The sequence below is a fragment of the Onychostruthus taczanowskii genome, unplaced genomic scaffold (genome assembly GCF_017590055.1).
Source record: "Onychostruthus taczanowskii isolate IOZ18803 unplaced genomic scaffold, ASM1759005v1 scaffold165, whole genome shotgun sequence".
Lineage (NCBI taxonomy): Eukaryota > Metazoa > Chordata > Aves > Passeriformes > Passeridae > Onychostruthus > Onychostruthus taczanowskii.
Window position 1 is genome coordinate 147,537 of NW_024498851.1, and position 21,213 is coordinate 168,749.

Consider the following 21,213-nt stretch of genomic DNA (forward strand, 5'->3'; position numbering starts at 1 on the left):
TGAAATCACACTCAATTAATACGTTTTCCCAGGTTATTGATAGGGTTTTCTGGCTGTCACCCCATGGCTGAGCTGGCTGTTTGGCACAGGAGCGTGTCCCGGACACACCACCGGCTGCCCAGCACAAATATTGGATATTTACCCACCTGCCACTCACAGGGCCCGGCAGGCAGCCCCATCCTGCCCACGTCAGCACGGGAATCCCTGCCCATTAAACATTAACTGCCTGGCCCTGCATCCTGGGGCCAGCCCTTCTCCCATTATTGTGCCCTGGGAGCCAGGTCCCAGCCAAGTGAATAAACAGATATTAGAACAGGATTATGGAGAGACTGGGCTGCAGTTCATTCTGCAGATGACAATTGATGCCAAAACCCTTGTATGCCACTGTCCCACTGTCCCTCTCCCTGCCTCAGTACCACCACCCTGACTCTCCTGACTGTGCCACACTGCAGGGGATGGTGGCACTTCCTCCCAAGTTCAAAGAGCAGACCCTCCAGTAGGAAGTGGTTTGGGTCACTCCTCCTTCTCCTCCTGCAGTGGGCAGAGCTCAGGAGACCCTCAGCACTAGGGTCACCCTGTCCTTGCTTTGCTGCATCACTGGCTCTGAAAATGGGGCTGGTGGGAACCCCCTCCTCATGCAGGACATGGGCAGTTTGGTCCCTACTTTGTTCCAGCCTTGACTTGTTCTATGTCATTCACAGGGCAGAAATACCAGACATTTCCATCCATCTGCAGTTTGTGCTGAGCTAACCAGTGGCCAAAGCCCGTGGCTAGTTCACAGCACTGTCACAGCTTCCCACCACACTATCTGCATGTCAGAGAGGAGGGATGTTGGCCAGGTCCTTCTTTTCCCACAGCAACACATTTTCCAAGGTTCTCCTATAAAAACGACACGCCAAAGGCATGTAAAAAGCTTTCCTGACACTCATGGATTAATGGGAAAACTGAGAAGTACTCAGATAGTCCAGGCTTTCCTAGCTAGTCACCTCTCCACATGGCCAGTTATGTGGGAGCAAAACTCTCCTGTAGATGAGGAGCCTTCAAACTCTTCACCAAACCACCCCAGGGCTCCCTCCATCAGGAATGCTTTTCACGGGTCCAGGCTTTGTAACTTTGTATGGTCCAGGATTTCCCACTGGTTGGGTTAAAAACAGGGGGTAAAGAGCAAGAGAGCGGAGGAAGCTGATAGCATCAGCATCTCCAGGAGCTCTGTCTCAGCACCACATCCCAGCAGGAAGAAACATTCCCTGGAAAGTGACCCCTGAAATGAGACTGCAGCACAGCACCTCCACAATGGTGTGCTGGTAAAAGTGAGTTTTCTAACTGCACCCAAGCCAAGAGAAGCCCTGATCCTTACTGACCCCTGGGGAACCTCAGGGCTTCCTATAAACCCTCCTCCCTGCTCACCCCCACGACACAGCTCTGGTGAGGACACAGAGCCCATCACCACAGGATGGGGTGCTCTCAGGTGTGGGAAAGGGACTTTTAGAGAGTTCTCAGGGCCTGACAGAAGGCCCACACAGTGTGCATCTGTATGCAAACCTTGAGATAAGAACTGCTGACTTAGAAATGCCATGGAATAGGACAGACATTGCTGAGAGAGAAATGGAGCAAGTCTCAAAGGATGGCCTTGCAAATAAGACTGGATAATTTGGAGGAATAGAACTATGAAAGATGCATTGTAGTGGGACCCACAAGGGGTAATTTTAGATGATTGGCTTTAAGGCATCTACAGCATGGTGTGGCCAAGAAACACTTATAGTGTATTGTAATTAGGAGATAGATATAGGAATGTGTCCTCTGTTGATGGAGTGACAAAAATATCCTTGGTCCCCTTAAAAAGGAAATAAGCCCAGAAGTTTTTCTCAATTAGGTGAAAAGGCATCTCATAAGACCTTAAAACTATCCTTGGTCCCCTGAAAAAGGAAATAAGCCCAGAAGTTTTTTTTCCTTGATTAGGTGAAAAGGCAACTCATAGGACCTGAGGGACTTCACCTCAAACTTAAGGATAGCTAACTGGACAGGAGCCAAAAAGTCCTGCCAGAGCAATTTACTAGAAAAAGAAGAGAATAAAGAAACTAATCACTTTTGTGAGGTGTTTTACCAAGGACAGGAGAGCCTCTTACACCTAGATTAGTTTTTCTCTGTAAAGAGTTTTGTTATTTTGCCTTTTATTAAAACCTTTTTGTTTCCAACACTACCACAGAAGTCATCCTGCTGATTTAATACCTTCTAAGGTACCTGAGCTATCTTGGGCGCAAAATAGATCTCCAAGAGCTTATGAGACCTGGCTCAAGGAGACTCATATTTCAGACAGTTGGCTTCTGATTATGATGGCACGAATTGTAACATCTGTATTGTCTCCCCTTCACATGAGACTGAAAGTAGAATAAAAGTTTTTAAAACACCTCTCAGTTGCCCCATCTCTGCGTCAGAAAAGGGCTTAACCAACACTTCAGCACCTCCCCTGCACCTCCTGGCCCCGAGCCTGGCTCTCACCCTGCACACAGACATCTGGTTGGTGGTGAGGGTGCCGGTCTTGTCGGAGCAGATCACCGAGGTGCAGCCCAGGGTCTCCACCGAGGGCAGGCTCCTGACGATGGCGTTTTTCTTGGCCATGCGGCGCGTGCCCAGCGCCAGGCAGGTGGTGATGACGGCCGGGAGGCCCTCGGGGATGGCGGCCACCGCCAGCGCCACCGAAATCTTGAAGTAGTAAATGGCCCCCCGAAACCAGGAGCCGCCGTGCACGGGGTCGCTGAAGTGGCTGATGTTGATGACCCAGACGGCGATGCACACCAGGAAGATCACTTTGGAGAGCTGCTGGCTGAACTCATCCAGCTTCTGCTGCAAGGGTGTCTTCTCAGGCTCGGTCTCCACCATCTGGTTTCGGATCTTCCCGATCTCGGTGTACACCCCCGTTGCAATAACGATCCCGACGGCCTTCCCAGCTGCAATGTTGGTGCCCTGGGAGGGGAGGAAAGCAGAAGAGTGGATATGTGGGCATAAAACCTCTTGGTCTGAGCAGGGAAAAGGGTTGTTCTTTGTGAAAGGAGAATGTAAGACCTTGGTTAAGGGGAAAATGGGACATCTTGGGTTTTTATATAAACCCACCCTAAGGAGTAGGAGAGCCCTTCCTGAGAGTTGTAACCCCTTGAGGACTTGACTTCTGCCTGAGAAGAACATGAGAAAGGAGGAAAACCAAATTTGCAATAGCTCCAGGCTCGACCACAAGCCTCTTCCCCATCCATAATGCATCCTACTTGACGGAAAAAAGTGCTGTGAGATTGCCCAAGGTATTTAAAGGCCTTATGTGCCACAGCCCAAATGGAATCCAAATGAAGCACGTTCTTATTTTTATGGATTTGGGGCTCTTTTTATGGATTCAGGTCTTATGCATGCACTCCCTTTCTCTGCTCAGAGATCTCCCACATCCACCAGCCTCTGCATTTTGGAAAACCACAGGAGAGGTGGAATCAGGTGTAAGGGACTTACAGAGAAAAGCATGTTCTTCTTGTCCTGGTTGACAGCCCGGGGATCAGGGATGGGGTCAGCGTGTTTGATCACCGACACAGACTCCCCTGCCAAGACAAGAGGGGAGAGATGGACCACCCTTGTTCCCTCTCCAGCCTCAGCTCATTCCTGTTCCAAGCCTGCATCACACCCCACAGCTACTAGAGCAGCACGTTGCCACCAAACCATCCAAACATCCATCATGGGGATGTCCAACCCCACAAGTCACACAGGAAAGCTCAGGCTTCGTGATCTGCAGGAAGGACACCCAAGCACCAACATATCTCATCTATGCCATGACTTTGAGGACCTGGGAAGGTCCAACCATCATCCAAATCTTGCTCTCCCACCCTTTCCCACCCCAGCAAAGCACTTATTGCAGCATCAGTTCCAAAACTGGCCTCCAGGAAGAAGCAGAAGGAAGCTGCCTGTGCTCCACAAGGCCCACACGCACCTGTGAGGATGGACTGGTCGACCCGCAGGGTGGTGGAGCGGATCTCGATGATGCGGATGTCTGCTGGCACCTTGTCACCAACTGCAAGGACAAGGACAGCAGCTCTGTCAGGTGGCACTGGCAGCACCCAACACCCCGGGAATGGGGATAGCAAACCCCCAACTGAGACCAGCCATGTGCAGGTGCACAGTACCACCCAGCCTGGAGCAATGAGGGGTGCAGCCCCTGGCAAAGGGTCCTGCACTGGGATACCTCATTTCTGCATTTACAGCTTTGGTAAAGCTTCATTTTGTCTGTCTGTAATTTACAAGTCTGCCCCCAGCCAAACCCTGGTGGTGCCCTGCCTGCTGTGCTGCATCCCCTTCCCCACCACGTCCCTGTCTCTCCTCTTCCTTGCAAACTCCCCCTGCACCCCCATCTTGCCTCTTTCCTGCAAAAAAAACAGAACATCCCCACGTTGAAGCAACCTGAGCTTCCTAATACCAGTCTTAACCCTGCTTCAGGTTTCTCTGGGCTGACTGGAAGCTGTTAACAGTGGAAAATCTTCTGTGTCCAATGCAAACAACCATCCCTGGCTCTCCTGGCATGGCACAGTGGGCACAGGTGAAAGCTGCCCCGTCCACTGCCACCCAACACCACCCTCCAAGGCACTAGTGCTTCCTTAACAAAAACATTTCAAGCTGCTTTTCCTGCTGGGTTTCTTCCCCCTGGCTCTTCCCCCTGCTCCCTTATCGGCTGGACACAGCCACGCTCCAAGGCTTTGGAAATACTGAGGCCGAGGGAGCCCTGGCTCTCAGCCCCTCCCATCCCTTACACAACACTGCTGCCTTGGCTGCTAACGATGCTCTCAAATCCCAGACTTTAACGAGTGCTTCCTCCCAGGGCTCATAAACCCCCCCCCAGCAGGAGGGGGCTGGCACTGCTCCACCACCCAGCCAGTTATTCCAGCTGCAGATCCCAATGCTCCAGGATGCAGCAGCAACATCTGCCAGACCCCCCTGCTCCCTGTCACACCTGTCTGGGGGACACCAAGCTGGGGGTGCCAGAACAGACCTCCCCAAAATATCAGGCACAGACTCAGACTCTGCATCTGTTCAAAGGGGCTGGAGCATCTGAGAGGGAGCAAAGAGCTCCTCTTGCCCTGGGAAATGCAGGGGGACTTGCAAACAAGCACTAAACATGCAGAGGAAGACTCCTGCAACATCTGGGGACAGAGAGCCTTGGTGGCACTTGCTCCAGGGTGCAGAGTGCCTTCTAATCCCACGGCACAGAACAGACCTGGCCTGGCCATTAGCCAGGCACTGAACATGTGCTGACACCTCCAGCATCACGAGTCTCCCCAGAGAAAGAGAGGAAAACAGGGAGACACTGCCTGGCCCTGCCCAAGCCCCACGGGGGTCACAGCAACCGAGGGAGCTCCCAAAGAGATGCTCTGCCTGTGCTTTTTGGGAAAGGCAAAAGCTGCCTGCACCAGGACTCACCTCCATGGCCTTGTCACAAAAGGGCAAAACTCAGCTGGGTTTGAGCAGCCTGCCAACTTCCAACCACCCCCTCCTTGTCTCAGCGTAACAGGTTTCCTGCTCCCTGCTGCCAAATTCATTGCATTTGCACATGCAAACAGCAGCCAGCCCCTCCTGCCTGTGTTGTCACACATCCAGGGCATCACCTGGATGTCCACGGCACGTTCAAAGCTTTTCCTCCTTGTGTGCTTTCCTATCAGGCACCTGGCAGCACCCTCACCACTTTCCATAACCTCTTAAACCCACAATTTGCTAATAATTTGCAAAACTCCTCCGGAGATCCCAGCTCTTTCCATTCCAGTCACAATGCTGATTGTGCCATTAAAAAGTAATACTGGGCTGCTGATGGGCAGGCAGTATGCACTTGATTTCCCCAAATCAGATGGCAGAATTTTATTAATAATTCATTAATCTAATTAAAGGCCAGGTCAGCAGCCAGACTGCATTGTCAGAGCTGGTTTGGGAGTGCAGCCAGCTCACCCAGCTGAGGATCTGGCTGGCTGGATCCTCCCTCCATTATTTTTTTATTCATCTTCCAGCTGAAGCCCAACTTGAAGACATAAATAACAGCAAGCTGGCTGGACAGGGGAGGGATTGCAGCATGTTTCCACCAGCAGGGCCATGAGGAGGAAAGGAGAGAATTAGTTTTGTGGCTCTGGGGGTTTACGGCATCATTTTAGGAACAAACAAAACAGAATAATTGGAATGAATCCTCCTCAGCTCTGCTGGGGCAGGCAGCAGACCCCCAGGCAAGCTCTGCTGAATGCACAGCTCCAGCAGAAGGGCTGAGGGGTACAACCCATCCAGAGGTAAAAGCACCCTGCAGCTCAATCCCTTTCCTCTCATCCTGCCTGGATGAGCAGCCCCAGCTCCCAAGGAAGCCTCCGCACAGAGGTGCCTGCAGCAGCATCCAGCACTGGCCCTTCACCCAGGGCCATCCCTGGCCCTGTCCAGGGATGTGTGTGGGAGAGCAGCTTCCAGAAACAGGGAATCTTGGCAGAAAATTAAAAGTTCTCCTAGTTCTTCCAGAAAAGGGAGAAACCCTCCTGAGACACAAAACCTGCATCAGAAATGGATATTTTTTCTCTTTTCTGCTGTTCTTTACTGCCTGATGCTCAGGGGAAGCCTTGGCAGGCTGAAGAGCCTCAGCTTTGGGGGACCCCCCTGGCCAGTACCATGTCCCCATACAGCCCAATCCCTGGGATGGTGACACCCTACCTGCCACCTCCACGATGTCCCCAGGGACGATGTCGCGGGCGCGGATCCGCTGCACCCCGCTGCGGTCGGCGCGGATCACCTTCCCCATCTCGGGCTCATACTCCTTCAAGGCCTCGATGGCACTCTCAGCATTTCTCTCCTGCAAGCAGAGAGGAGCAGAGCTGCTGGTGCCAGCAGGCTCCTTCCCACCCACTGCAGAGACAGGAAAACCCAAACCCCGGCCCTGGCTTTGGAATCCATTTACACCATGGATGGGACAAGCACCTTCAGCCTCTCAAAATGATTCCTGCTGGTTTAAACCACCCCTGGACCTTTGGGGTCATTCTTGGTTTGAGAAACAGTGTATCCCAAACAACTGTATTTTTCCCCATCCAGCAACCTCACCTCAGATCAAGTTGCAGATAAATAAACGGCCTTATAATGAATAGGTAGAAAAGAGGAGCATCGCTGGCTGAAGCCATCACTGGCTCATCCCCCAGGAGGGACACAGTGAGGTGAAGGGCAGCAGCCACTGTGGCTTTCTGGTAGACAGAGCAAAGACCTTCCCTTGGAAAATGTATTTGGCCCTGGCCAGGAGAAAGCAGTTTTTGCCTGGATAAGTGCAAGATAAGCTCCAACCTGCAAGAATTGCCAAAGAAAGACTGAAAGAATGAGCCAAGAGGCAGCCAGCGACTGAGCATATGTGCAGGGGCATGGAGAAGCATGGCCAACATGAAAATTGAACCTCTGGAAAATTAATTTCCAGCGGCATGAAGCAACCAGACCTTTAGATGAAGGATCTGAGCCTTGTGGAGCAGAGACCCCGAGGGCAGGCTGTGCCTTACCTGCCACACTCCCACCACAGCATTGGCAATCAGGATCATGATAATGACAATGGGCTCCACAAACGCCGTCGTGGTCTCCTCCCCTTCTTCAAACCAGGCCAGGATCTGGTGGCAAGGGAAAAGAAGGAGCACAATGTGGTTCAAACCAGAGCAGCAACATCTTAAGAAGGATGATGGAAACAAGAGCTAAACCACACGTGGTTATTTGCTGGAGAGGGAACAGCCTGGAAGTGGCCAGACCCACAAGGCTTGATCAAAGAGTGGAATTGCCACATCCCACTGCTGGAGCCTGCACTGCTCTGCTGGGATAAGCTGAAGCATTGAACAAGTGAGGCTGGAGCAAACAGCCATGCAATGCCTGAGTGAGTGTCTGCACCAGGAAAGTCTCTCCCTTTGCGTTCAGTGCTCCTGTGGAGGGACTACGGCCATGAGCTGGTGAATGGAGAGACCAGGCAGCACTGCAGCCCCTCCTGGGCAGAAGGTCAGTGAAGCAACACAAATATCAGTGCAGTAAGAGCAGCTCTGCAGAGCAGGGACTGACCTTATGGCTTCCACTACCCTGAGCTCCCTTCTCCATCCCATAAAGGCCTCATTCCGTAGTACAAATGAAGCACATACACAAATATTTCCACTCCATTTAACTGCTCATCGACTTGCACTGTGGCAACACAGCAACACCTCTCTGCTCTGTCACTGAGGCACTGCCACAAGGACCTGACCTCTGGCACAGGGCTTCACACCTGCATTCACTTCATTGCATGTTGTTTTGGGATTGTATTAAACCCAATAGAGACCAGCCTTCCCCCTTATCTACCCATAGGTCACATCCTACAGGAAGAGACAGGAGCCTCAGCTTTGCCATCCTGCTGCCAAACACACTGACTTACACTCAAAAAGCCCCAATTGTTCTCCAGCACCTTGGTGGGAAACATCTCAAGCAGAGATGCTCCCAGGGTAGATTATGGGCAAAACTGAACTGACAGGTCAGTTCTGGGGCACAGCAAACCAGGCTCAGACCATCAGCCTGGAATAGCCCTGTGTAAACAGAAGGCAGCCCAGGGAGCTCTTTGATATCACTTTTGGTGCTTTTTGATCAGCATGACTGAAAAATCCTCCAGTCCCATCTTTAAGCAAATGCAGTGATATTGCCACCATGCCCTAGAAACCACTGCTCTGCTGCTGCATCTCCTTCATCCTACAGGCTCCTGCCCTCCTTTCCTCTTTGGATGTCACCTGAGGCCGTGTGTGCCCCAGAAGGGGCCACCCCAAGATCTGGGTACTCACAAAGGACAGAAAAGCTGCCATCAAAAGGATGCGGACGAGTAGGTCTTCAAACTGCTCCAGTACCAACTCCCAGAGGGACTTTCCTGGTGGGAAAACATGAAGCCAAGCACAATCAGTGCTCAAAGAAATCCCCAGAAGACAGGCAGACCACTGAGACCCACAGAACCACATCCCTGCTTGCTTCAGGGCTGCTCTGGTGCCCCTTGGCCGTGGGCATTGGTGAGGACATGCAGCATTGCAGTGGGGGCTTCTCTCTAAAATGAAATGCTTCCATTTCTGGCACTGCCCTGCTTTCACTGGGTCTGGTTTTAAAAATCCTCTGTGTTTCTATTCACAGAAGTAAGAAGTAGCCTCACCACCACAGGGAAGCTCTACTGTTGGCCCAGCTTTCTCTGGGGTTAAAACCAAGATTAAAAGACCCCAAAGATTCCCTCTGCTTGTCCCCAGCACACTCCACCCAGACTCAAGGCATGTACTGCCACCTCCAGCCCATGACTTACCTTCTTCTGCAGGGAGCTCTGTGGGTTTTCATCAACAGCCCAAGGAGCACAATACAGCAACAAATGATAAAAATAAAAAGATCATTAGTGATTTGGACCCAGACTAGTAATCCCTTCCCTTATGCCTCACTCATCACCCCAAAATGCAATTTTTTCTACACGAATTCCCACATCAAGGCAGCTTGTCCTCAAACTTCTCAGTCCAACACCAAGTGAGCAGCCCTGGAAACATAATTTCCCATCTGCAAGTGGCTCCGGCAGCATTTATTCCTACACTCAGCCTGCCTAAAAAAATATTCCTCAGGAGCTGCCCTCTCCAAATCCAAGACACAGAAGTCCAACCATGCCATAAAATGCCCTGCCAGAAACCCTATACAGCCCCACTGGGGACTGTAATTTTCAGACCATATTTCCTATTAATCTGGTGTACTTTACAGCCTGCAATACTCTAGGAAACAAATCCAAGGGCAATGCTCAGCTGCCCCAAGCTGTCCTCCTGAACCCACCCCAGGGGGTGCAGAGCCTCCATCCACACTGCTCCCAGCCAAACCCAAGCCCAGTCGCCTGCAGAACCTGAGAGAAACCCAGGGGCTCCCCAGCACCCACCATAGTTTGCCCAAGATTCCCACATCCCCAGGGGGTGACCATGGCCTTCACATGCAGCAATGGGTCCCACGACCACTGGACAATGTGATGCCCTAAGATGTGAGCTTTTATATTTTCCATATATTTGTAATCCTGCAATTCTTTAGTGTATAACTCCAAATTCCATATAGAGTGTTAGCTACAGCTTTTCCATTTTGGTCACACACAACAATTCCTCTCCAGGCCTCACTGCCTCAGGCTCTGAGAGGTGTAAACAAAAGTGATTTGGGGGGAACAAACTTGGGGTAAATTACTTCATTACCTGAAGCTGTAATTGGAAGATTAATCCCCAATAAGCAAATGGACCAAACCTATAAAAATATGAAAACCTCTGACTTGCTGTCCATTTTGGGTGTAGCCCCTGGAGGGCTTCATCTGCCCTAAATGTACCTGAAGGGCCTTCAATAAATAAAAATAAACTGGTTTTTGTTCTCTTAATTATGTCTGGCCTCTGTTTTCAGGTAGTTCCAAAAAGGCATCAATGCTCAAACCCTGGTACCCTCCAAGGGAATGCTCCTGCTCCTGGGCAGCAAGGGGTGTGCTGGCCCTGCTGGGGAAAGGTTGGGCCCAAGACTGTAAGGTCCTCACCCAGGGAGGGCTCAGGAGTGACCCCCCTGATTTTGGTGGCTCATGGGTGTTTGTCTCCTCTTGCCCCCATTGGAATCCCAGAGTGGGTTGGTTTGAAAGGGGCCTTGAAGCCCATCTTGTTCCACACCTGCCATGGGCAGGGACACTTTCCACCAGACCAGGTTGCTCCAAGCCCCATCCAGCCTGGTGTTGGACACTTCCAGAGATGGGCCAGCCACAGATTTTCAGGGTAACCTGTGCCAGGCCCTCCTCATCCTCACAGGGAAGAATTCCTTCCCAATGTCCCACCTAACCATACTCTCTGTCAGTAGGAAGCCATTCCTCTTGTCTCTCCATCCATTTTCCAAAGCCCCTCTCCAGCTCTCTTGTTGCCCTTTTAGGCACTGGAAGGGGCTCTGAGATCTCCCCAGAGCCTTCTCCTCTCCCCAGATCTCTCAGGGTACTTCTGCACCCCATGGGGGTGATGAGAAACAGGGGGCAGCTCTGGGTTAATTCTTAGACTCAATGAACTTAGAGGTGTTTTCCACCCTAAACAGTTCTATGATAAAACAAGATGTTTCTCCACTCCTTGTGTTTCTGGGAGGGGAAAAGGGACCAGGTAAGCCCAAGAGGAACCAGCCTGAGGCAGACACTGATGCCCCACCACTACGGCTGTCTCCAAACACCTCCAGCGTGGAGCCCTAAGTGAAAGCAGGAAGTGAAACCTGCTCATCTGTTTTCCATCACCTATTTTCATTCAGAGAAATTAAAAAAAAAAACCAACCAAACCTACCTTCACTAAACCAACCAGTGAAAACAAGAAGCCTGAATGTGCTCATGTTTCAAACTGTACCAGGTCCTCAGTCCTCACAGACACACCCAGCATGAGCTGTTTTAAACCTACATTCCCCCTGGGTCAGGCTGCTCTGATCCCCTGCCACTGTGAGACACAGATCAGTACACAATGCCTATAATTATTTTTATAGCATAAAACAAAATTAATCTTGTAGCACCTTTAGTGTTTCAACTCACTCTACAGAGCGTGTCAGAGCAAAGTGGCTCTTGTCCTCTCACAGCTAGCTCCTCTCCACCCCCAGCTTCCTCTCCCCAGCCCAGAGAGCCTCCAAAATTAAAAGTAGAAGAGATCTGTTGCTGCTATTTCCATCCAGACTCCACTTTAAAGGGTGCAAGCATTCAGGGTAAGAGAGCTGAGAGCAGGCAGGTGCCCTGGGGGAGGCAGCTGGGGGTCCCACAGGTCTTGGCTCAGCCGGGGTGCCCCAGGGTGACTTTCCACCCTGAGCAGCCACCTGGAACACCACGGTGCTCTCAGTGCTTGTCCCACACTGTGTTTGCATGAAGAGTGGCAGCAGCACCGTTCACAGAGCTGGGACTTTGCATGAGACCTTGCTGAAGCACGAGAAGGGGTTTCTGTGAACTCAGGAAACACGTGCCCCGGGCCAGGCAGCTGAAACCCTGCGGTGGCACAGTGACACTGCCGTCGCTGTCACCAAACCTCAAAGGCAGCAATGCTGCTGCAAGCACCTCCCAAACCCCCAGGTTTGAGTACAGTGATAACCAGGCAGCTCCTGCTGTCAGTGACTCCTTCCACCACTCTTCAAGTGGCAGCTCAGCAGCAAACACCCAGAGAAAAAAAGCAGAAAGTCACAATAAGCCCATATCTTTGGGTGTGAACTGATGAAAACACACAGGAAAACAGAAAAGTTTGGGGCTGGAGCTTCTCCCTGACACATCCAAAGTCTCACTAGAAGTAAGAGGGTTTGCTGCTCCCCAAGCCCCAAGTACTGTGTGAGGCAGCCCCATGGCACCAGCAGTGCTGCCATGTCCCATTCTGCAGGGAAACCCACCACAGGCAGGGAACCAGGAAAATCCCAAATCTGTCGTTCCCTGGGAACAACATGGTGAGTGCAAACAGGCTGAAATGGAAACTCCCGGCTGGCACCTGAATAGCCCCTTTCTTTGAAGGGTGGCTCAGCACAGAAATCCAACCCTGAGCACGAGCTCCCAGCCAGAACACAAATGCAGTGACACCACCACGAGTGGAAAGTGGTAATGGTGGCTCAGAGAATCCCCAAATGGGTCACCCACATGCACCATAAATATGCAGCTTCCCCAGCTGAGCAGTCCCATCACAGGACCTGCAGCTTGTGGACACTTCTGTGGTTCCTCTGCGCCTGCTCTTCTCCATGGCAGCTTTGGAGAGCAGAGCCAAGAAAGTGGAGATATCCCAACAGCTGCTTTTTCCTGTGTGCCAGGTGAGGTTTGCTTACACCAGCAACAGCCACTCATTCAGGACTACTTCAAAAGGCACCAGAAAGATAAAATAAACAAGATACAACCCCCCTCCCATGGCAAACACCACTGCTTTGCTGTTCCTATCATTCCCCAGCGTTCATCCCTGCTCCAGCCGTGCCCTGCACTTTGCAAAAGCCCAGAACCCTTCTGGCTGGGGGGACCCACTGCCCCAAAACTGAGCAAATTCAGTCAAATTAAGCAAATTCAGATGTCACAGGGCCATTTCCACCAGCAAAAGAGCACTGTCCCCTCTGGGTTAAGGCACCACCACCACCTCTGAGGGCTTTGCCTGGCAGGGACACATCCACAGCTCCAGGGACTGCTGAGCATTTGCAACTTGCTCTGAGCTCGTCACATCGTGACATCTCTCCTCTCTGTGCCATCACATCTGTGGTGATGTTTGGCCCATACCAGGCTGCAAAATATCCACAGAAGATGCTCTAAGGGTGTGCAAGGAGCCCGGGCACGCTGGGCAGACGTGGGGCTGGCGTCGGGCTATTTTAGCAGGAGGTTAATCTCCAGCTCCTGCCAACTCAAACAGGGCTGGCAGCCCACGGGCTGGCGCCTGCAGCATGGCAGGGCACGGCAATCAGGTGATGAAAAGGTAAATAAACAGCGGTGCCACCCACGAGCACAGGCACAGGCGGCTGCCCCGGGGCTCGGTGACAGCCCCGTGTCCCCGGGGGGACCCGGCCAAAGCAAACACACACCGGGACAGGGTGGCACTGGGGGTGCTTCAGGGAAATGTTCGAGTTTCTCCTGCTGTAACAGGAGCAAAAAATCCCTGGAGCACATCCCTGCAGCAGCTGGGATGTTTCTCCATCCTGCACTGAGGTGCTGCATCCCACTCTGCTTTGGGGAAAGTGAGGAACAAGGTGACACTCTCAGAGGCCAGCACATGGCAAAGCAACCCCTGGTGCACATTCCAGGGTGCAATCCACAGCAGCAAACATCCTGAAATTCCATTTTCCCTCACCATTTCAGGAGCTTCCCTTGGATAAAATCAGATTTCCCTCATGGGAAACCCTTCTGCCCCCAAAATGATGTGGGAAGAGCATGATGCCCTCTGGGAGAATAATGACGAGCATCATGTCCAGGCCCAGCTTTCTGCTCTAAATAACTTAATTCAAGCTATATTTCTATGTTGTAATCACTTTTTTCCCCCCTGCCTTTAATATATTTTCTCCTATGCAGGGAAGGGGAAATGGATGTGCAAAATAAGGGATACATCCAATTCCTTTGGACTTTGCTGACAGGCAGTAAAGTAATAGTGAAAAGGGCAAGGAAACCCTAAAACAACCCCAGCTGAGAGAGCAGCTCCTGTCCTGTGACATAAAGCAGGAGCCCAGACAGGGCTGCTCTGGGATCCTTCCACCATCCCACAAGACAGCAGGCAGGATAAACTGTTATTTTAACTGGCTGCCTTTCCCAGGGCCGGCTGCATGGGAAGGCTCCCATCCTGCAGGGATGTCTGCTCTGCCTCACCCTGCTGACAGCCAGCACTGCACACCTCCACTCCCCAAAACTGCTGGACTGCACGGGCAGCACAGGCTTTGCTGGGATGTTTTAACTCACATTCAGCCCATAAATCCCAGCCGAGGATGGAGAGTGGGGCTGCTCCTCATCCTCGAGGTGAGAAGTGTGAAAAGCAGCGTTTGGGAGCGGTGTGCCTGGGTGCTTCAGCGTTATCTGCGATGCAAACACTCAAAGCCTAATGGTGCTAATGCTCCAGAGGACAAAACGCAGTGAATCGAGTGCCTGGCTGTGTATGACTTAACTCACCCACACCACTTGCCTTTCTGCACAGCTCCCGAGCAACACAGCATCCCCGGAGCCCTGCAATGTGCCAGGGCAGGAGGCGGCTCTGCTCGGGCAGGGTGGCACCCTCAGGGTGCAGCTAAAGGGACCCTGCCTGCTTCAGCCTCTGCCCCCACATCCCCACATGCTACTGCACCAGGGTGGGGGCACACACACCTGGCCTGGGTTGACTATATGATGCTTTTATCCCCGATCGTCTTGTTCTGTTTATGCTGAATAATAAATTTTGCACCTTTAAGATTTGTTCCGGAGAGTGCAGGGGGGAGGAAGAAGCGCGCAGTTTGTTTTCAGACACTGCACTCGCTCCTCCACATTCCTGCTCCTGGACTGTTGTTGTCTGCGGAGGGACAGGCAGCGGGACAGAGCTCTCCTTTGCTTTTTAGTTAGTTTTTAGCTAGCTGAGGCAGAGAAGTTCCCTGGACTGTGATTTTTCTCTTTCTTGGAGCTGTTCAAACCTGCTCTGGCCTGAACACCGGCAGAGCACCGGCAGCTCCGCCTGCGGCCGGGCCGGGCCTGGGCCGCGGCATTTCCAGCCAGGAGGGCCTGATCGGAGACTGAGTGAGCCCAGCTGCAGCCAGGGAGGGGACTTCGAGTTTGTCATCTCCTTTGGAGCAGCAAGAGGTTTTATTGTTTAATATTGTTTAGGGTTTATTGTTTAATAACCAGGTTTTTTTCCACTTTTCTTCAAGGAGGTATTTTCTCCCGAACCGGTTGTGGGGAGGGGCCGATTGAATCTGCTTTTCTAGAGGAGCCCCTTTGGGGGTTCTCTCCCAAATTTGCCCTGAACCAGGACAACCCAAAGCTCGCTTAGCCTTTCACCAGAAAAGCCCCAAAGGTTAAACCCCACCAGGCAGGCAGCCACCCGAGACCAGCAGGGCCAGGGGCTGTCCCGGGGCACCCCCTTGGCACGGGGGTCACTGAGCCCAACCACCCATGCAGGGAAACCCCAGCCCCGGCGGGCACAGCTGCAGTGAGCCCCCAGGCCTGCAGCCAGCAGCATTCCCAGCTGTGCTGAGCCTCTGCCACCCAGGGAGCACAGGAAATAACCCTGCACTAAAAACCACCTCAGGGGTGCAGGCACAGCACTGGGGCACAGAATCACAGACTGGTTTGGGTTGGAAAGGACCTTAAAGAACATCCTGTTCCAACCCCCTGCTTTGGGCAGGGACACCCTCAACCATCCCAGGTTGCTCCAAGCCCTGTCCAAGCTGGCTAGAACACTTCCAGGGATGGGGCAGCCATCCCCATCCTTGGGGGATGCCACAGCCAAGCCAAGCCCTGCTTTGTACCACAACCGGGTACAATCCCAGAGGATTCAGCCCTTCCCCTGCCCTCCACCACCCCAAGGAGCTGGTCCCAAAGCCACGGGTGGTTTCCTGCTGTGCTTTCCCCTGCAGAGCAGAGGCAGTGGTGGCTCTGGGTGTGCCGTGGGTGGGGAGGCCCTCCAGCCCCAGCACTTATTTGCCTATCGCCTCACAGCTGCTTTTTCCTGTGTGCCAGGTGAGGTTTGCTTACACCAGCAACAGCCACTCATTCAGGACTACTTCAAAAGGCACCAGAAAGATAAAATAAACAAGATACAACCCCCCTCCCATGGCAAACACCACTGCTTTGCTGTTCCTATCATTCCCCAGCGTTCATCCCTGCTCCAGCCGTGCCCTGCACTTTGCAAAAGCCCAGAACCCTTCTGGCTGGGGGATCCACTGCCCCAAAAATAAGCAAATTCAGGTCAGCTGGGGAAGGCAGCAGCCCAAGGTGGGTGAGTAGTACATGAGGAGGGATAGCAGAGGTTTAAGGGCCAGAAACATCCTTGCTGTTTTCCAGGCAATGCTTTAGGCTAAAATGATCCAACCGCTTTCCTCACTGGCACCTGGACTCTGTCAATGGCTGGCAAAAAATTCAGCCCCAAAAATTTCTGGTTTGGGTCACAAGGCTTCCTGGGGCAGACAGAGCTCCAGACCAGCTGCTCATCCCACCCTCAAACTCACAGGTTCTGAACCCAGCCCAGCACTATCAGTCCCCCCAGGACAGTGACGGGGTCCCAGTGGAGAACTGGGGGCACCAGGCACACACTCCTCAGTCAAAGGGGAAAGCTGAAAGGTTCATTTGCTCCTTTTTTGGCCAGCTGAGCTGATCTCAGCAGGTCAGGGACTAGGAACTGCAGTTATCCTGGATGTGCCCCCCAAGAGCAGCAAAGCACCAGCAAACCCAGCCCAGTGCTATCTCCTTCTCCCCAGAAAATCAGAAGTGACATCCCTGTGCTGAAGGAGAAGCCACCACCCCCATGCCCCACTGTCCAGGGACAGGGCAACAGGAATGGAGGAGGGAGTGTGGCATCTGACCAACGGTCCAAGAGGCAGTGTGAAATAAATAAGGAAAGCCTCACCCACCCCACTTTAAACTTCCCTTCCTTTATTCCTGGAAATGGCTCATCCCCAAAATGCTGGGCAGCACAAACTTCCCCTCACTGCAGTTCAGGGGGTCCTGGCACAGGACCATAGACCCTGCCCAGCCCTGAGCATCTTCCTCCCATGCCAGTGAAAAACAAATTGATTCCCTGCCGATATCCCACCTCTCTTCCTTAATGCCAGGAAAATGAGGACAAAAGATTTTGCTCATTTTGCTCTGAAAAATGAAGCTGCCACCTGGGCTTGCCCCTCCAGTGCCCACATGGTGTTTGCAAGAATAAAGTCTTGGAGACATTTAAAGGAAAATCCTTAGGGAAATGGGACTTGAAGCCATGTCCCCTCAGCACTGTCCCCATCAGCACCCGCAGCAGATCCCGGGATCGCTCTGGGAGTGGGAGGGAGGGGGAAGGAGGAAACCCGTGGCTCCAGCCAGGGATGGATTATTTGAGCAAACTAAAAGCAGCAGTTTGTTCCCTCCTGCACCAACGCAGTGGAAAGAATTTCCAGCTCCGGCTCCCGGGTGGAAAAGCTAAAAATCTGCATTTAAATAGTAACGGTTTTGGAAAAAGAAGAAAACAAACCCAAAACTCCACAACCACTACAGGAGCTTGAAGAAAATAAAGCTAAAGGTTCCATGAAGTTTTTTAATTTTGGGGTCATGTTGGGTATTTTTTGCTTCTTCCTACCTCTGCTTCAAGCAGACCCTTTCCATAACTGCAGGGAAAGGCAAGGGAGTGACTGTGGCTCACCTGGGAACCTTCTGCCAAAATTACCACAAGGGACATTACCCAACCAAGGGACATGCTGCAACCTCAATATATTCTCTTCTTCCACCCTAGAAATATAATTTTATTTCCTCATTTATCACCCTGAACCTAATTCTTCAGCTAAGTGTTAAGTAAATAGGGAATTTTTGTCCAGTAATATTGTCTCATTGTTCTGGGCACTGCTGCAGCCCTTGGCTGCTCCCCACATCCCTGAGATGCTCAGCTGCCCCCAGACCCAGCAGAGTGATCAGAGAGCCCCAGCCAGGCAGTGCAGGGGGGATCTGTGCCCCTCCAGGCACACTGAACAAACTTTGGCCACTTGCAGCAGCTCCAACACCCAGTGAGAAAGCCCAACAACATTTTCCAGGCAGTGCTGGGCAGCAGTTTAGGAAACCCTGCAGAGGTGGCAGTGCCAGGAGCCCCAGTGATGCTCCTGCTGCCAGGTCAGCTCACAGAGTGCCCAGCACCAGGAAGATTCAAACACTCCAGGGGAGGAACCAAAATTGTGCTGAGCCGTTCAGCTGAATTCTGCAGGAATTGGGAAATAACAAGGTGGGACCGTGTTTGGGAATTTTTTTTTCTAAAAATCCCAAAGGATTTAAGAAAAATCCTATTTTTCAGAAAAGTATTTGAACTAAAAAGACTCCAGGTAAGAAAATGAGAGTATGCATTTTTCCAAAGGGATGTATTTGATTCTGGAGGAGAGATGCTGCTCAGAACACAGCAAATGCTGCTGTGCTCCATGGGGGAGCAGCAAAACTGCCTCCCCAAGGACCAGCTCCAATATCCCTTTACACTGAGACAAGCCACTTCCATGAGGCTGTAAGCAACCATTAAGGATACCACATTTGTATGTCTTGGAAAATAAACCAATAAATAATAAAAATAAGTAAGAAACAGAAATAATAGATTACATTACAAATGTAACTAAAGTTACTGAAACAGAGGCCCAAACCTGAAGTGTCAATTTTAAAAAGGGAAAAAAAAAAAAAAAACCAAACAAGAAGAACTACAGGATATTGCTTTTAAATCCAAACTGCATCATTTCCCCTTCCCTGCCAAGATGGGGAACCTGCTCACCCTGACCCCTCCAAAAGCTGATGTTTGTTTTAATTGCTTTCTTTTAATCCATGTTTTAATCAATCCTGCTGCTGCCTGCAGCCAAGCCCCAGAGCACAAAGTGTGCATTCATGGATCATGAACACCCAGACTGTGAATACTGAGGTGGAAATGTTCCCTGCCCCAAGCTCGAGGCTGAATGGATTCAACTCCATCCTTGATGTGCTGTGGTCTGGAGGGAGTTGGGTTGGAGTCTTTTTTCCATTTGTTTGTTTTCTGGAGGAAATGTTTCTGTCATGGCAAACCCATGGGGAATATCAAAGTTTGAACATGGCATCCTATCCCAACCCATCTCCCATGATAAATAAAATCAGATAAAATACATCCAGGGTATCTGCAGGGTGATGTATCCCTTAATCCACATGGGTGCTAACGAGCTGCTTTTAACTCAAACTGAGATTATCAATCATTAATTTATTTTGCAGAACTCCTTGCCCCAGATGACCTGCCTCCACCCCTCCCTTTGCTTTTTCTGGTATCTGTTCTCAGAACAGTCTATTTTCAGCAATCCTCTTGGATGGGTTTTCATGGAAAATGAAGTCTACCCGGCCCTTAGTTTGGATTATATCACAAGAAAAAAATTTCTGTAGGATAGAAAGGATCTGTTTTTCTGGATGGGAAAAAGGGGCAAGTTGGACAATTAATGCTTTTCATGAATGAACTCTCTGAGGATCACACATTTCTGTGTAGTTGAAGAAGTTCCTTTCCTGGAATAAGATACTTGGAGATCCCTGGATATATGAGTCCCTTCTAGGTTTTTTTCATAATTGCCTTTCAAATATACATAATATCTGTGTATGTGACTGTCAAGATGAAATATTACACATATATGTACACATACATGATACCAACATATATTTGTGCATAATGATACAATCTTTTACATATACATACATATATATATATAAATACAGGGAAATTAAATATATTTGTGTGGAAGAGGGAAAAATAATTTGAATTAGGCTTTATAAACAGAAGAGGAATCCCTGAGTGGGTCTGAGCCAGCACTGCAGAGCAGCCCCTTCTCCCGGGTCACTGCAGGAATCCCCTCCGGAGAGGAGCACAGAAGATCTCTGGCTCTCAAAGCGTGGAAAAGCCCAGAAAAACTGCAAAACCCCAAAGAACACCCCAAGGATGACCCGAAGGGAACCCTCTGTGACGGACCAGGAACAGAGCTCCATCACTTCCCCTCTCCCGCCTGCACTGCTGAGCCAGCCTTTTCCATTTTTACTTTTCCACTCACTCCCCACAGGTTCCCTAATTTAGCCCTTCTGTTGACTTGGGAGGTTGCAGAATGGAAAAAGGAAAGTGCAGACAGGCAGGTGAGGTGAGGGGAGGGGTACCCCGACCTCGGCTCGGTTCCTGCTGGGCAAGCTCCAGCTGCGCTGGATCCCCGGGGATTGGGGCACGGCGGAGCCCAGGAGCACCGCTCAGCTCAGCCCAGCTCAGCTCAGCTCGGCTCAGCTCAGCTCTGTTCAGCTCAGCCCAGCTCAGCTCATCTCGGCTCAGCTTAGCTCTGTTCAGCTCAGCTCAGCTCAGCTCAGCCCAGCTCAGCTCAGCCCAGCTCAGTTCAGATCAGTTTAGCTCAGCTCAGCCCAGCCCAGTTCAGTTCAGTTCAGGTCAGCTTAGTTTAGCTCAGCTCAGCCCAGCCCAGCCCAGCTCAGCTCAGCCCAGCCCAGCCCCTCTTGGAGCATCTCTGAGCTTTCACTCCCCTTGGTGAAGGAAACAGGAGAGAATCTCCCCCACCCACACAGCCTTCCCAAAAAACAACTGATTTTTATCACCAAGCCATGCAAGGAAAACTGTTCCAAACCAGAAAAAGAAAGATAAAAAACAAAACAAACAAACCCCAAATTATTATTATAATTATTAATTATAACTATTTTAAAACCCACCCTGTATAATAAAGCACACATCCAACACAAAAAACCCGGAGCCTTGCATTTGCTCTGAGGACAGCTCTGCAAGCGTTCCAGGGGGTTTCTCCAGAAACACAAGGGTGAAAAAAAAAAAAAAAAAAAAAAAAACCAAAACAAAACAAAGGAAGAAATGCGTTTTGGCCATTCATTACCCCAGGAGCACACGGAGCAGCTGTGGGGACTGGTGCCACACAGGGAACAGCTTTCCCAGGCAGCCCCGGCACAGCTGATGGCTTTGCGGACCCGCGGGTGACCGGAGCGCTTTTAGGGACACAGAGCAGCCAGCGCTGCCCAGCCCAGCCCGGAGTCACTCGCATCCCTTCCCCGCCTCCCCCCGCTTTCAAACA

At 51.3% G+C, this 21,213-nt stretch overlaps 1 protein-coding gene across 4 annotated transcripts in view; it reads right to left on the reverse strand.

The window, feature by feature from the left end:
* ATP2A3 (ATPase sarcoplasmic/endoplasmic reticulum Ca2+ transporting 3) overlaps positions 1 to 21,213 on the reverse strand; it is a 56,489-nt gene that overhangs the window by 25,852 nt on the left and 9,424 nt on the right. For all 4 annotated transcript variants that reach the window (XM_041399564.1, XM_041399561.1, XM_041399563.1 and 1 more), the window contains exons 2-8: positions 9,311 to 9,328; positions 8,811 to 8,893; positions 7,527 to 7,631; positions 6,703 to 6,841; positions 3,965 to 4,045; positions 3,493 to 3,578; positions 2,500 to 2,964 (exon numbers count right to left, since the gene is read on the reverse strand). In XM_041399564.1, the coding sequence (XP_041255498.1) occupies positions 2,500 to 2,964; positions 3,493 to 3,578; positions 3,965 to 4,045; positions 6,703 to 6,841; positions 7,527 to 7,631; positions 8,811 to 8,893; positions 9,311 to 9,328 (977 nt within the window). The remainder of the gene's footprint in view (positions 1 to 2,499; positions 2,965 to 3,492; positions 3,579 to 3,964; positions 4,046 to 6,702; positions 6,842 to 7,526; positions 7,632 to 8,810; positions 8,894 to 9,310; positions 9,329 to 21,213) is intronic.